This window comes from Vipera ursinii, assembly GCF_947247035.1.
Source record: "Vipera ursinii genome assembly, chromosome: 2".
Lineage (NCBI taxonomy): Eukaryota > Metazoa > Chordata > Lepidosauria > Squamata > Viperidae > Vipera > Vipera ursinii.
In genome coordinates this window covers 226,121,782-226,138,558 of record NC_139513.1, presented here as the reverse complement: position 1 = coordinate 226,138,558, position 16,777 = coordinate 226,121,782, and the positions used below count along the sequence as shown (strand labels likewise).

At 36.2% G+C, this 16,777-nt stretch overlaps 1 protein-coding gene across 1 annotated transcript in view; it reads left to right on the top strand.

Moving 5' to 3' along the window:
- LOC310634304 (transient receptor potential cation channel subfamily M member 3-like) overlaps positions 1 to 16,777 on the top strand; it is a gene marked incomplete at both ends in the record, with an annotated part of 259,008 nt that overhangs the window by 221,372 nt on the left and 20,859 nt on the right. The window contains 4 exons of the mRNA XM_083352565.1: positions 1,171 to 1,250; positions 2,265 to 2,469; positions 8,056 to 8,269; positions 9,740 to 9,864. Coding sequence (XP_083208691.1) covers positions 1,171 to 1,250; positions 2,265 to 2,469; positions 8,056 to 8,269; positions 9,740 to 9,864 — 624 coding nt within the window. The remainder of the gene's footprint in view (positions 1 to 1,170; positions 1,251 to 2,264; positions 2,470 to 8,055; positions 8,270 to 9,739; positions 9,865 to 16,777) is intronic.

Sequence of the window (16,777 nt, the reverse complement as noted above, 5' to 3'; positions counted from 1 at the left end):
CATATAAATTAAATCAAATCAAATCAAAATCAAATCACATGAGCGACCCTACATAGTCACGGTGATGGAAAAATGAGATAACATGTACTGTGGCATCATGAGCAAAGCCCACACTTTTAACATCCCAGTGATGAATGCGATGCATAAATGACATGGTTTGCATTGTAATGTCAGAAAGTATTTTAATCACATGTCTGTCTTGCAGACACCTATGTTCCATCAGCATACTGCTCCATCCATGCCATCTTTTTCCTGTGAATTCCTCCACTGTTCCTCCAAATCTGTTCTGAAGCTTGTGGAGAGGAAGGAGGGAAATCAGACCTTTTTGCCAAAGCTGTTATGCCTTTTATTAAAACTGAATATAATGTAGAAAACAGCAGATTGATGTAAATAAAGATAATGGTGTTTTACATAGCGTGTGGAGTTTCCATTCTACCACCCTTTTTCTTTCAGATCAGCCAAAGTTGATACTGACATTTAATTAACCTTTAATATAGAATGCTTTAAAATTTGTAATAGAAATATGTGCCTACTCTAGATTTATCTTTACAGGTGTGAATATATAATTGTTGTGAATCTGGAGGGAAAAATAATTTTTTAAACTTTGAGCTGCTGACAGTGCTTGCTGAGAATATCTCCCCACCAGAATTCAGCCTGCCTGCAACTTTATATGCCTACATTTCTGGGTGTTCTTCTTAATTATTTAACATTCTGTGTTCCAAGTACTTGCCATATGAATTGTGTGATGAATTATATGAATTATGCTCCCAGGCTCCAGTCTAAAACTTATATGCCAGAATGTAGGAAATATAAAGGTCCTCTGATGGCCTTGAGTTGTTTTAAAGGGCAAAAATATTCAATATTCCACTATGCACAACAGATTTTTTTTAAGAAATAGAATTCATAACAGAAAAATAACACAGCATCAAGGCCTTTCTTATCAGTTGGAGAATGTTGATTTATCATTTATTTCCATTAATCATATTTTATAGATTGTGTGGCATTAATATTAATAGAGTGTGGCGCCTGTCATCTGGAAGGAATGCACTAGTGTGCATTAGAGCATAACACCAGCCCTGAGCTTTGCTGCTCCAGGGCATCTGTTAAAATACTTCATGGCTCTTTAAAATTTAATAACAGCTTTTTTTCAAAATTCATCTTTCTTTTCAGGCTCAGAAGTCATGGATAGAGAGAGCATTTTACAAAAGGGAATGTGTCCATATAATACCCAGCACCAAAGACCCCCATAGGTAAGAGTGCTATATTTAGTTACTTAATTTGCATTGAATATGAAAGTGAGCATGCTATAGTGTATAAAAAGTTAAGGCTTTGAATATGCTACAGGGGAAAAAAATCTTCATTTTAACAATAAACAACAACTATTTTAAATACACTCTGTACTTAGAATGTACATTGATTCATTTTTTATCTCAGGTTAGAGATATGGCAGCTACTTTATGAAAAAGATTTAAAAGAAAGAGAAATGGATCAAGATCACATGACAAGACCTTTTTGTCATAGGGCTGTTCTTTTCCTATGTATTTCCATGTGTGGCCAATGGCATTCCACGTGGCCTTTCAAGTTTTGGAGAAGCTTTGGAAGGCATGTCAGGGAGAAAATATTTTTTTTCTGCGGTGATTTCCATTTTATTGACATAATAAAAAGTTGGACCCAGCCTTCTACATTTAACTGAGAGAGAGTGACTGGCTCGAAAGATGGCTTTTATCGCTAAGGCAGGACTTGAACTTACAGTCTCCCAATTTCTAGCCTGGTGTCTTAATCACTAGCCCAAATTGGCTCTCATGGCTGCTTCTTTACAATATTTTATGTAAATAGATACCTGTAGTAATAGTTGCAAAATACAGTCTTTTTATTTGGCTTCTGAATTCTGAGAGAACAATGAATAAAATATGTTTTAAATATATTGATGATGTATTCTAAATGTATTCCCTTGCATCAGATTTGGTCCACAGCTGTGCCACTCACTGTTATAATCTTATTTTCTCTGTGAAAATAAAGTAAAGCTTAACAAAGTTTTTTGCTTTTTTTTTGCTATTTTGTGTATGTGTGTGAGAGGAAACAGACTATTATACTGTGACACCTTTTTGCATAAGTACTGTTTTGTACAGCATTACAACTGGCCTAGTGATCTGTATCTCATTCTGTTGGTAAAATGATTGCTTATTTCATGCAAGACTTCCCGTAACTTTAATCTTTTGCTTTATTATAACAAAATATTAAGTAGCTTTTGCTTAATGCCATAGGTGTTGCTGTGGGCGCCTAATAGGTCAACATGTGGGACTTACTCCAAGTATCTCCATTATTCAGAATGAGAAAAACGAAAGCCGTCTTGCTCGAAATGACATCCAGTCAGAGAAGTGGTCAATTGGCAAGCACACACAACTCAGCCCCACTGATGCCTTTGGAACAATTGAGTTTCAAGGAGGTGGTCACTCAAATAAAGCCATGGTAATGTTTTAAAAAAATCAATGTCCAAATTTATTTCTTATTCTATCTGTTATATGGGGGGTTATTTTCTAGCAAGGAATGTATCTGTCTAGGCTGCCATATAAGGACCATTATAATTATTTCTTATACTGTATAGAGCAGGGGTAGGCAACCTTGGCTCTTTTATGACTCGTGGACTTCAAACTCCCAGAATTCCTGAGCCAGCACATCTCAGGGAGTTGAAGTCCACAAGTCATAAAAGAGTCAAGGTTGCCTACCCCTGGTATAGAGAAATCTGTATATTACTAAAATCCATTGGTAACGTAGATAGACCTTTTGCTCCCAAGAAATTTATTATCAAAGATTACCATATTCAAACTATGGTATGTTCCCTGGAGCTCCATGAGAATCATCCAGGGATTATATATGAAAATTTATTCTAAGGACTGTTATGATTTCAGCAATTTTTAAAAAATCTTCATTCCTTTGTTTCATTTACAAGAGATGTTTGTGAAGAAACATATCTATTAATGTGTTACACACTGATTTTTCACATTGAGAAAGGTTCCTCAGGTATCTCAAGTTTGAACACCACTTGTCTAAGAAAACCAATGACATTTACATAAACATAAATGTACGTATACATTAAACAGAATTGGAAGAAACAAGCAATGGGCAGAAAATCTGTGGGCAAGACATATGACACAACATCCACATGTTTTGAGGTAAAAAAAAATGTGGGCTTTCTTCTTGGTATTGTCTCAGACAGCTAAAAGTACATCTCTGAAACAGTGGGAAGCTCCTGATACTCATTGCAGACATGAACAAAGATGAATCAGTGCTCAACTGTCATACAGACAGCAGTTTTTGGTTTTCAACTGTAAAAATGGAAATTTAGTGATAGTGTAGAATGAGAGTGTATTGAGAATGGTTGTAACTAGGAATGAAGATTTATCAGAATGTGTTTGGTATTTTCAGCAACATTTATGGGTTTCTGATCTTTACTTTCTGCACTTAAAATATTCTCTATTATTATAAAGCCAAGCCCAATTCAGTTGCTACATTTTACCATGAATGCATTTCTCTCCTTATTAAAATCTGAGGGTATATGATATTATATATAACATTTTGAAATGAACTTTGTCCAGAGATGGAAATTAATGTGCTCTTGGAGTCAGTAAAAAATAAAATTTTATTGGCAATAGATTCTTACTAGATTTTGTCAGTTTTGCTAAAAGGGGAAGAGAGCTCTGCAACAGAAAACCATGTAATAAAAACTGCATTTCTTAAAACTGTTTATTTAATACAGTATAAAAGGACAAACTTCTTATTGCAGTGCAGTATACTACATTTATTAAAGAAGAAAGGATTTGTCCTTGTCTAATTACCAAGCAAAATATGAAGTACTTTTTCAGACCAATGTAAATTTAAAATAGGATATATGTGATTGGAGAAACTTTGAGGTTACCCTTTCCAAAAGTATTTTGCTCTGAAAAGTTGTAGTTTCATTTATTTTACCAGCTATATTAGTTTGCTTATTCTGCAACATATATATATATATATATATATATATATATATATATATATATATATATATATATATATATATATATATATAAAGACAGAGAAGAGAAAGATTTATGAATTTATTATTACAATGTAACAGTGTAGAATAAGTATGGTATAACAGAGCTGCCCTTGATGACCACACAGAAACTTCAACTTCTCCAGAGTGCAGCAGTGCACATAGTAATGGGGGCCCCTAGGTTTGCCCACATAACACCTCTGTTGCGCCAGCTGCACTTTCCAGGTATAATTCAAGGTGATGATCATCACTCTGTCTATATGGCACAGGGACATGTTATCTTCAGGACTACCTTTCCCTAAAGACATATGTCCTACCAAGTCAGATAGGGTGGGCATGCTCTTAGTCCCTTCCAGTGCTTTTTTTGTAAAAGAAAAAGGTGCTGGAACTCACACATGTCTTACTACCCCCCTTGCCTACCCTACAAGGTTCCATCCAAAAAAGGTGCTGGAACTCCATTCTGGGCGTTCTATGACAAAAAAAAAGCCCTGGTCCCTTCCCTTCCCTGCTGCCGGCATCAAGTTCCCTTCGTCCTGTGCGCTCCCACAGGGAGGGCCTTCTCAGGGTGCCGCCGGTAAAAGAATGCCGGCGGATAACACCCAGGGGGAGGGCCTTCTCAGTGGGTGCGCCTGCCCTTTGGAACCAGCTGTCCATGGAGCTTAGGACTGCCCCCGACCTTTGATCATTTCGCCGAGACCTGAAGACCTGGCTCTTCGAGCTTTCCGGCCCAGGCTGAGTTTTAATTGGGGTTTTAAATAGGGTTTTATATGTTTTATATTTTTCAGGGATTTAGTTTAATCTTTTAATTGTTCTTAATTTTTGTATTGACGTTTTTTATGCCCTGTAAACCACCCTGAGTCCTACGGGAAAGGGCGGTATATAAATTCAATAAAATTAAATTAAATTAAATTAAATACTACCATCTGATGGGAGCTAGGAAGCATGACTTTTCCATGGCAGCCCTTGCCTTATGAAACACTATGCTCCCCTGAAGTTTGGCAAGTGTCCACAATAAGGCTTTGAAGACCTGGCTTTTCCTCCAAGTATTGGAAGAAGACTAGATAATCCCATAATAGAACTGATTTGGCACCGTGTTTTGTTGTTTTTAGTGTCTTAATTGGTTGAGCTTTATAGCTTTAATATAATTTTATATATCTTTTAATTTTTGATTGGGAGTTGTTCATAGTTGATTAAAAGATGGAGGGCTATATAAATGTTTTAAATAATCAAGGAGGCATTGAACTTGCAATACCATTTACATACAATTCAGCAAACATGCTGCTACAGGCATGTGCAGCAAACTGGGATTATGTAAGAATGATGACATGTGCAATGTCATTATAGTGCCAGACTCAGACTTGGATACTTGCATCCCAACAGTTATGCATATTGTAGGTTTGGCACCATAATATAAGTTTTGTTGCTTACCTTCTCCTGCCTTTCTTCCATTCCCCAGAAGCACCTGTGCTTTTGGTGTCACACTATGTTCATTATTCTTAAGGATTATGGGTGCTACCAGACTTTGTGGGTTTCTTTGTTATGGATATTACCAGACCAGTTTTTATGTTATGCTACAGATTATATAATTGTAAATGGAAGGCAAATAATATTCTGGCATATATTTCAACTGTGTAATTTGTTTTATTGTAGAAGCAATAATGCTAGTCCCAAAAAATGTCAAATTCCAGCATTATTTTGTGTTAAATGAAAGAATCTGAAAGATAATTATGGTGTTTAGAGTAATGAGAAATTGTTTATTGTTACATTTGCTGACCTTAGATTCATATCCATCCCACTTCTCATACCTTTTCCTTCAGCTCAACTTCTAATATAATTTACTATAGCCTTACAGTAAAAATCTAAAAGCTTCCTAAATCCATGTTTAAAGTTGTCTTGATTCAATAAATGGTAGTTAAAAGACTATTATAAACTCAAAATATCATTAAATGGCAACTTCTTAAAGACATAACAACAATCGGGTTTAGAGGCATATGCAGATCATTTGAGGAAAGCAGCATCTGAGTATTCATACATACACACATGCACATGCACACACATACGTACATACATACATCAGAAGACTAGAGACAGCCTCGAAACAGTCACACCAATGTTTAGGGAGGATCCAATAGCTTGTATAGCCTATTCAAGAGGCAAATTCAGGATGCTGTTTTGCTTTCACATGAAATGCTTTGTCAAATACATTGCACAGATTTATTCCCTTTGTCCTTACATGAATGGACCTTGGCTTACATAATCCATTTTTTTCTTTCTTTGGGATGATTACTGCCATGGAGATAGAAACAGTTTCCCTGTATAAAGGTAGCAGTAATTTTCTTAAAACAACTCGTAACCTAATCTCACAATCTTGGAAAGTTGGTAATTCATTGTATTACTGCTATTTGGAAATTATCTATTCAAAATGGTAATCAGCATGCTGAGTAAGTTTTAAGACTTTCACAAATGAAGGTTCATATACATGTCCCAGGATAATGTTGCAGGATCCAATCTGGGTCGATCACTGGGAGCAGAGGTTTAGTCTTCCGAGCTTTCGGACTCCTGCTAAAGCCCATCTTCGGAGAGCATCTCTCTAGCACAGTGTGGGCTGTTCTGTGTGTGGTATTTATAGTGCCTGTTGTATGTAGCTTTTTAGAGGTTGATTGGGGTTTGTTGATGGCTGGCTTTTAAGTCATTAGCCATCATTTGCTTGTGTTACCTAACCCTCATCTTCTAAGTACTTGATAGGCTGGTGATAAATCAGCACTCCTGTTGACTGACGAGGGGCCTGTTTCCCAGGCTTCAATCACTTCCCTGGTTATTTTTGTGCCTGCCCATCTGACAATCTTAGTAGCTGCAAAATTGAATGTGTGTCCTTGTTCATTGCAGTGTGAGGCTACCAAGAAGTTTGGGTCTCCTTGTCTAACCACTCACTTGGGTTCTTGCAGTCTGGTGGTTAGCTTCCTCCCTGTTTGTCCTAAATCTATACATGGGATTCAATAGATTACATTGGAAGTATCTCCCACCTCCAAGATATTTTTAAGGTTCTCTTGATCTTATGCTATGTAAATATTTAATAGAATATTGTTTGAATAAAAAAAACCTGTCTCATTTAACTGCAACACATTTCTTCCCATTACTGGCAAATTATTTTTGCTGATAGGCTTTTCATACTAAGACAACGTTTACACTTCAACGTTTACACTTTCAACTGTGAAATAGATAAACTGAAGATGCTACATTAGTGCCCATGTTCCATTGCTAGCTCCCCCAATGAGTGACTTTCAGTTTGGTGCAGTGGTTAAGGTGCTCACTCTGAAAACAGCATATTGAGTTTAGTTCCAGCTTAGCCATGAAAGCCAGCTACGTGACCTTGGGTCACTCACTCTCTCTCAACCCAACCAACCTCATATTGTTGTGTTGTGAAGAAAATAGCAAGAAGGAATATTGTGTATATTGGCCACCTTGAGTTATTTATAAAAAATAATAAAGAGGGATAATAAATAAATGCATTCTATGTCAGCATTTACAAACCACTAGCATTGCTACAGATTAAAATAATTAATTCAGAGTTAAATTAATGAACCATTGGTAAGGACAGATGATGGGAAACTATTTTCTCATAAGCTGATCCAAAGGGTCAGTACCCCAAGTACTGAGGTGGCATATTCTTCACAACCATTTTTAATTAAGCATGACATCTAAATGAACCTTGAAATGAAACGAAATCTTCTGGTTCAGTGCTAGCTACCTTACATACACATATTTGTAACTAGTTGTAAACTGTTATTTTATCTTATAACCATGGAGAACATACAACAATTTCATGGAATTGTACTACTTTAATACAAAAAAGAAAACCCATGATACAATTTCCATTTAGCTATTTTTTTCTTTTTTTTATATTTGGTTAACTAAAGATGATGAACATACATAATATTCTTACCTTTTCATGTTACAGAATCAATATGCTTATTACAACTTAACTTTTTTTTCATTTTCAATCAATGCTCCTTGCTCTTTAGTATGTGCGGGTGTCTTTTGACACAAAACCTGATCTTCTTCTACACCTGATGACCAAGGAATGGCAGCTTGAACTACCGAAACTCCTCATCTCAGTACATGGAGGTCTCCAGAATTTTGAGCTGCAACCAAAACTCAAACAAGTATTTGGGAAAGGCCTCATTAAAGCTGCTATGACAACTGGAGCATGGATATTTACAGGCGGAGTAAATACAGGTAATAAAAACTGTCAAGGGAAAATCACTGGAGCAAGTATATCTCAGAAGGCTTGTCAAAGAAATATATTGCTGCACATTCCTTCACTTCTTTTTTATAAACATTACATTAAATGATAGGCATTTTCATTTAGCATGCATATCTTTTATGAAAATGTAGATAACCAAAATAGAATTCCAAGCAGGAACTGGAAAAAATAAAGTCATCTCTTAATGACATGATTATAACCTCCAGCCCACCCTTGTTGTTATTCTCATAGGAAGGAAAGGTCCATTAACAATATTTGTCAGGATACTGCTCTGGAGGGGAGAATAGGGTTAAATGCCTGCTGCTTGCTTGCCTGCCAGTTGTCTGATGCTTGCTTTGCTGCTTGTTAAAACAGCAGCAAAGACAATAACCAGAGACAAGGAGCAAAAAGCCATGACACTGATGGTGGTTTAATGCAACTCCAGAGGATGGAAATAATTTATTAAAACTGTCTTCCTAAATTGAAATTAACATCAGTGTATTGAACAGACTACAAAGATATAGAACTGGCAGACAGGCAGGTAAACATTGGACCATGCTACCCCACCCTTTTATGTTTATTTTTATTTTTGACACTTTAACTTCACAATAATGGATTGGATAGGTAGACCTCAGGGGTGAGAAAAATTAATATTTCTGTTATCTGCATGGAGAGTATGCATTTAAAATCTTCATCTGTGCGTCATATTTACAGTACACAGAAATGGAAGGATCTTCATAAGGTATTGATAACCATCAGTCATTTTGTGTCCCTTACATATATGGACACTTTATATTGCAACTCAGTGTACAAATTAATATGATTATTCTTCCAGTATCCTCTTAGCTTAACTCCAACATCCACTCTGTCAAAAATTGTACAATCTAAATTAGCTTAGCTAATGGAAGCCTGTATAAATCAAAAAGACAAAAGACCTAATCCTAAATCAGAGACCAAGTCTGTGATCCAAGTGATACTGAACTACAGTTTTCAGCATACCTCACCATTGCCATACTGCTGAGGCTGCTGAGGGTTGCAGTCCTAAAACATCAAGATCACCACAAATTCTGTATCCCTACTTGGGATTAGGAAAAAAAGGCAAGAATGCATGTAATAAATTAGCTATGATCATGAATTCTGTTATCACTTACCTGCAAGATTAATGTTTCATTTTTTTTTCCTTTTTGTTTCAACAAGGTTAAATCAAAATGTGACTTAAGGCAATGTTAGAACAAAGTTCTAAGTAAACTTATACTTTTTCTATTAATGTCCAAAGTTTTTTCCATAAACTCTTGAACTATATAGTGGTTGGCTTTCTCACCTTAACTTTAAATCTTAATGCAATTTCTTGATCTATTGTTGACTCATAATGTTTTCATTTTCATATCTCAAAATTTAACTTACAGACATTTTTATAGCAGATGTTAATGTCATCCTATCATATTCTAGTATTTCTTTTTCAGGAGTTATTCGGCATGTTGGTGATGCACTAAAAGACCATGCTTCGAAATCTAGAGGGAAGATATGCACTATTGGAATAGCTCCCTGGGGAATCGTAGAAAATCAAGAGGACCTGATTGGCAAGGATGTGAGTCTCTTGTTTATCTATAAAATATTTATGTTTTAAATATTGAGATTTTCACAAGTTCTGAACCAGGAATCTACCATGACACCAAGATTAAAACAGAATGCTTTGTATGAGCATATATAGCTCTTCTTAGATGTTTTGATAATTTAAAAAATGTAATTCCTCATTTAATCATTTAAAGGATGCATTCTTCTATGGATGAACAATTTAGTTCCATCCATTTTTTTACTAATTAAGGACAATTCGAATTATTTGGGCATCTAATGTGAATGTATTGCGAATGTATTGCGAATGTTGGCTCATTCTCCTCACCCATGTGTACCATTTTTGTTGGCAGACTACATGAGGTTGCCATCCATTTTGAAGTTGGCAAAGCTCCCCAAATTGGGTGAAACTAGGCTTTTACCTATGCTTTACATTTTTAGGAATTTGCAGAGCCTTAAGCTATTTATTTCATTCCTTAAAACCTCCCCTAAAGCAGGTTTTGGTTTCATCCAGCTTTAGCTTAATACACATATTTGACCTGTGAACCAAGCCAATAAGACTTTCCTAGTCCTCTTGTTCTTTGTGCCACTCACTTATCTCTTAATAACACTGGTATTTTCACTGTTTTTCCTGTAAAAAAATTAGAGTTTCTGGGCACATCTCTTTACTTGTCTGTCATATTAGTATAACTGGTGACTATGTCCCTGTTGGCATAGGGGTCATATGCCTGGATAAGAAGGCATATTCTGGAGGAAAAAAATTGTTTGGTTTTTTTGTCACGGTCTCTTTAAGTTTACAGTTATTACCTTCATGATGAAGAGATCTATTTTTTCATTCATATCAACTAAGTCATAATATTTGTAATTCAGTGTAATTTACTGCATAATAATAATAATAATAACAACAACCAAATCAGTCTGAACATATGGCTTACTGTGCAATGAACCATGACAGCAAAACACATACATGTAGTAGAATACATATCAAAGAAATAAAAGACACTCAGTTCTTAAACAATGAAATAAACTTTAACCACAAGTACTAAGATTGGACAATCTTTAATATAAAACAAGTTCAAAGCTAGAGATTGAACAAATGCATCCTATTAATCTAGAGATTTTACGCAAGTATGAGAGATTCTTTTCGCTGAAATATATCTGGCTTTTTGCTCTACTCTTTGCATACTAAGTCCACAATATATGCCAGGGTAGTCTTCTGTGGCAAAACAAAATGCAAGTGCATACATATACTTGTGCATGTGCATAATATCTATTCCATTAAATTTGATATAGTTATTATTTATTACTTCTATTCACACATTCAAAAATAAACAACATGACATTGGGTAATATTGAATAAGAGGATTCTGAACAAATCTATTGTCAAAAAGCACATGCAAATTTGTCTCATTGTTGATTTATGCTATATGTGTGAGTTATGTAGGGATAAGAGAATATACCTGTATTTGCTTCAAATACTGTATGTGAAAGATTGCCTTTCAGTTCCTAGAAAGCCTCAAGAGCTTTTGTTGAAAAAGAATTTTCAAACAAAATATAATTATTCCCATTTTCACAAAAAGACTTGATCTCTCAGTGTGGGAGCATGTTGGGTAAGCTTAAATATGGTAATTAAAAGGGGAAATAAGAGAACCATAAATGGTGTCAGAGGTAGCCAAATGTCCACTGCTGTGCCTAAAAAAATTGTTGCTGAAGTAAAAGCTACTCTTTCAAGGAAACTTTGCATTAAGAAAAGACACACAGTCCCTTGTAGTGGATTGTAGGATCATTTGAGATTTTGTTTTTTGCTCCTTAATTTTTTTTCCCCAGAAGAGAATAGTATTTGGTTCTACTTACCTATTTCAGTAGCCTTTCTTGGGATTCTCACTTCATTTCTATATCAAAGTGATGCTCCAAGCCTTCTGTAGTCATGAATTGAGAAGTATCATTTTGTTACTATGATGAGGCTGTTTTTAGACAAAATAGAAGATATACTGCAAGTACAACATCTTGAGTTAAAGTTATTTCATTGTGGTATTATAGATCTTTGACAAACAGTCTTCCCTGTATAATGGCAAACATATTTCTTATTTACTGAAAACTTAGATATCATTAGAGCCCTGGTGGCACAGTGGTTAGAATGCAGTACTGCAGGCTTCTTCTGTTGACTCCTGGCTGCCAGTAGTTTGGCAGTTTGAGTCTCACCGGCTCAAGGTTGACTCAGCCTTCCATCCTTCCGAGATCGGTAAAATGAGGACCCAGATTGTTGGGGGCAATAGGCTGACTCTGTAAACTGCTTAGAGAGGGCTGTAAAGCATTGTAAAGCGATATATAAATCTAAGTGCTATTGCTATCATGAACTCCCAGGCTTCATGGAAACCACAACACTGAATGCAGTGTAAATATATGGCCAAATTCCTTTTTTGATAGAAATATTGGTTGCAGTCCTCAATGATGATAGAAGGTGTCTGAAAGGCTACATAGCATTTCAGATTTGAAGGCTGAAATTTGTTTCTTCATGTGTGGAAAAAAAAATACAGCATCTGCCTCCAACTTCTTAACCAAACACATCACACAGTGCTTCATGTTAACTTTAATGAGTGGATTCCCTGAAGCAGTGGTGCCTTTCTTTCAGGCTTACATAGAAACCTGAAAAAAAGAGTCAGGCTACTTTAATGAATAGCAGAGGAGTGTTGCACTCACAAGGTCCAAAGCATTTCCTTCAAATCATTTTTGAATGGCGCCCAGTCAAGACACAGACACTTCTCTCTGTGATTAAAGCTGAAATGTACTAATCTGAAGGAGAAAAGGAAGCTTTTTCATTTTGCTTTTCATATTCATACTAACACACCTGCTGCCTCATTCATAGTTTCCTTGATAGTTGGAACTGCTGCCTGCAAGTTAGACAGATAAAGGAAATCTGATGCTTTTCCTGGAGGTTATCCAGCTTCATTTCTCCTGGGTACCTAACAGCTGTGTTCTCCATTTCTCCTGTAATGGAGTTGAAATCATCTGTTTTTTTTTAATGGGAGAAGGATAATAGCAAATCTATCTTTTCATCCTCTCTGTCAGAAATTGTTTTATTGCCTTTGATTTGCAGCTTTAGAATTCAGTAGCACTGCTCTTTGAACTAATCATATTTCTCACATCCCAGCTCACAAGTTTCACAGGCATGCATTACCAAATATTTTGCTAGAGCAGAAATTTTTCAGGGATTTAAAAATTTAAAACAATATTAGACCAGTGCTAAATTGCGAGAGCCAGTTTGATGGAGGAGATAAGAGCTGGACTAGAAAGTGCAAGATTGTGAAGGCATAAAAGGCAGCTGAGCGACTTTGGGTGTTGTTCCAACTCACCTCATAGGATTATTGTTGTAGGGGAAATGGGAAGTGCAAGCATTGTGTACACCGCCTGGACCTATATGAAGTAAAGGCAAGATATACATCTATTATAATATATAGTGAAATCCAAACCTGAATTCCATTCTTGGCACTTCGTAATAAAAATGAGATTTAATATAAAAACATACATACTCTATATTCACCATCATGTGAAAACATTCATTTCAAAGCAAAGCAAAAATCTCTCCAAGATTCAAATAAAGATGGTAAGAAAATTTGAGTTAATTATATAGTATGTTAGGTGGATGCAGACCAAGTTTGAACAACTATCTTTGTAATTCTGGAGAGAGCCCCTGGAGTGGCATTTTGCAAGATTCCATTTAGACCCTCTGATATTCAACATATTTGTAAATAATTACTAGAAGGAGTTAGAAGATACACTGTTTTATTCAATAAATCAGAATATAGCAAACACTTTAGAGGTCATTATCCTAAGCTGAGGGCATGTTGGCAAGCTGGAATAATGAGCAGAAACCCATTAGGAATTAGAGCATGTAAAGATGGAAGGAACAACTTTACTGTTCAACAGTATAGTGGGAAGTGGGATCACGGTCAAGAGAAGCCATTGTTTCTATTTGGCACTGGTCAAATTGCTCCTAGAATATTGTGTCCATTTCTAGCATTGCATTTGGATAAAAACATTGACAAAATGTAGAGAAAAAAGCAACCAAGATTGGAAAGGGAAGGGAAAACTTATCAGGAATGCTTGGACGTATTGGGCATGTTTTATCTGTAGAAGAGAAGTCTGCAGGGAGACACAATAGGTGTGTCTTTAAGGGCTGTCATGTGGAAGATAGGAATTGTTTCTTTTTTAATAATATTTTATTAATTTTTCAATTTTACACCTAAATATTTAAAAAAGCAACGTGGTGGCTGGGTTAATCAATAGTTCAATAACATACAAAAATCTTTAGTACAAATCTCAAGTTAGAACATCAAATATTTCCTCTCTTTTTCCCTTAATATCTACTATCTCGTATTTAAGCTAATACAGTTCTTATTATATCAACTAAGTAAAAACATCATTATTATATTTATCAATACATTTTAGCTTATGCATATCTTAATTACTTTTACATTCAATCTTTATAGACAATCAATGTCCTATTATTGATTTTTTCCCAATTTCTAGTTTCCCATCAATATTGAAATTTAAAATTTGATATTTTCTAATTTCCAGGCTGCAGGTAGCCAAAGTTTCCCTTATCTCAATTTATAACAGAATCTAATATTCAAAATACACATCTTATCTATTTGAATATAGCCTTGTTCTATTTCCTAAAAGTTATCTATTTCCCACCATATTAAACCATCTAATTAATAATACAATATCTCCTTTAATAAATCAAAACAATTATATATATTGTTTGGGTTAATCAAAAAATCAAACATATTCATATTTTTTTTTCTTTTGGGTCCAATTTTTAAATATTAAACAAATAGAATCCTTATTTTCAACTAGTGTCCAAATGTTTTAAATTTAATGACCAAAATTCCCCTTATCTCAACTTCTCCCTTTAACCCTCTAATTAGTAATATGAAATCCCCTCTAATAAATCAGAACCCCAATTTTCTTCAGCCTTTGTTGTTGTTAGTTGCGAAGTGTGTCCAACCCATCGCGACCCTATGGACAATGTTCCTCCAGGCCTTCCTGTCCTCTACCATCTTCTGGAGTCCATTTAAGCTCACACCTACTGCTTCAGTGACTCCATCCAGCCACCTCATTCTCTGTCATCCCCTTCTTCTCTTGCCCTCAACCTTTCCCAGCATTAGGCTCTTCTCCAGTGAGTCCTTCCTTCTCATTAGGTGGCCAAAGTATTTGAGTTTTAGCTTCAGGATCTGGCCTTCTAAAGAGCAGTCAGGGTTGATCTCCTCTAGGACTGACCGGATTGATCGCCTTGCAGTCCAAGGGACTCGCAGGAGTCTTCTCCAGCACCATAGTTCAAAGGCTTCAATTCTTTGGCGCTCAGCCTTTCTTATGGTCCAGCTTTCACTGCCATACATTGCAACTGGGAAGACCATCGCCTTGACTATACACACTTTTGTTGACAGGGTGATGTCTCTGCTTTTTAGTGTGCTGTCTAGATTTGACATGGCTTTCCTCCCAAGGAGCAAGCGTCTTTTAATTTCTTGGCTACAGTCCCCATCTGCAGTGATCTTGGAGCCCAGGAAAATAAAATCTGTCACTACCTCCATTTCTTCCCCATCTATTTGCTAGGAATTGAGAGGGGCGGATGCCATGATCTTGGTTTTCTTAATGTTTAGTTTCAACCCAAGTTTTGCACTCTCCTTTTTCACTCGCAACAAGAGGCTCTTTAGTTCCTCTTCACTTTCTGCCATTAGAGTGGTATCATCTGCATATCTTAGGTTGTTGATGTTTCTTCCGGCAATCTTAATTCCAACTTTTGATTCATCTAGCCCTGCCTTTATCATGATGTGCTCTGCATATAAGTTAAATTGTCAAGGCGACAGTATACAGCCTTGCCGGACTCCTTTCCCAATTTGGAACCAATCAGTGGTTCCATGTCCAGTTCTCACTGTTGCTTCTTGGCCCGCATATAGGTTTTTCAAGAGACAAATAAGATGGTCTGGTATGCCCATCTCTTTAAGGACTTGCCACAGTTTGTTATGATCCACACAATCAAAGGCTTTAGCATAGTCAATGAAGCAGAAGTAGACGTTTTTCTGGAACTCTCTAGCTTTCTCCATGATCCAGCGTATGTTAGCAATTTGATCTCTTGTTCCTCTGCCTCTTCGAAATCCTGCCTGTACTTCTGGTAGTTCTCGATCCACATACTGCTGGAGTCTAGCTTGTAGAATTTTAAGCATAACTTTACTAGCATGAGAAATGAGTGCAATCGTGCGATAGTTTGAACATTCTTTAGCACTGCCTTTCTTTGGAATTAGAATGTAAACTGATCTTTTCCAATCCTGTGGCCACTGTTGAGTTTTCCAAATTTGCTGGCAAATTGAGTGTAGCACTTTTACTGCATCGTCTTTTAAGATTTTGAATAGGTCAGCTGGAATACTGTCACCTCCACTAGCTTTGTTGTTGCTCAGCTTTTCTAAGGCCCACTTCACTTCACATTCTAGGATGTCTGGCTCGAGGTCAGTGACCACCTCATTGTGATTATCAGGGACGTTAAGCTCATTCTTGTATAGTTCTTCTGTGTAATTTTTCCACCACTTCTGCCTCTTTTTCCATCTCTTCTGCCTCTGTTAGGTCCCTGCCATTTTGGTCCTTTATCATGCCCATTTTTGCATTAAACGTTCCTTTCATCTCTCCAATTTTCTTGAAAAGATCTCTGGTCCTCCCTATTCTATTGTTTTCTTCTATTTCTTTGCATTGTTCATTTAAGAAGACATTCTTATCTCTTCTAGCTATTCTTTGGAATTCTGCATTTAATTGGGCATATCTTTCTTTTTCTCCCTTGCCTTTCACTTCCCTCCTTTCCTCAGCTATTTGCAAAGCTTCCTCAGACAGCCATTTTGCTTTCTTGCATTTCTTTTACTTTGGGATGGTTTTAGTTG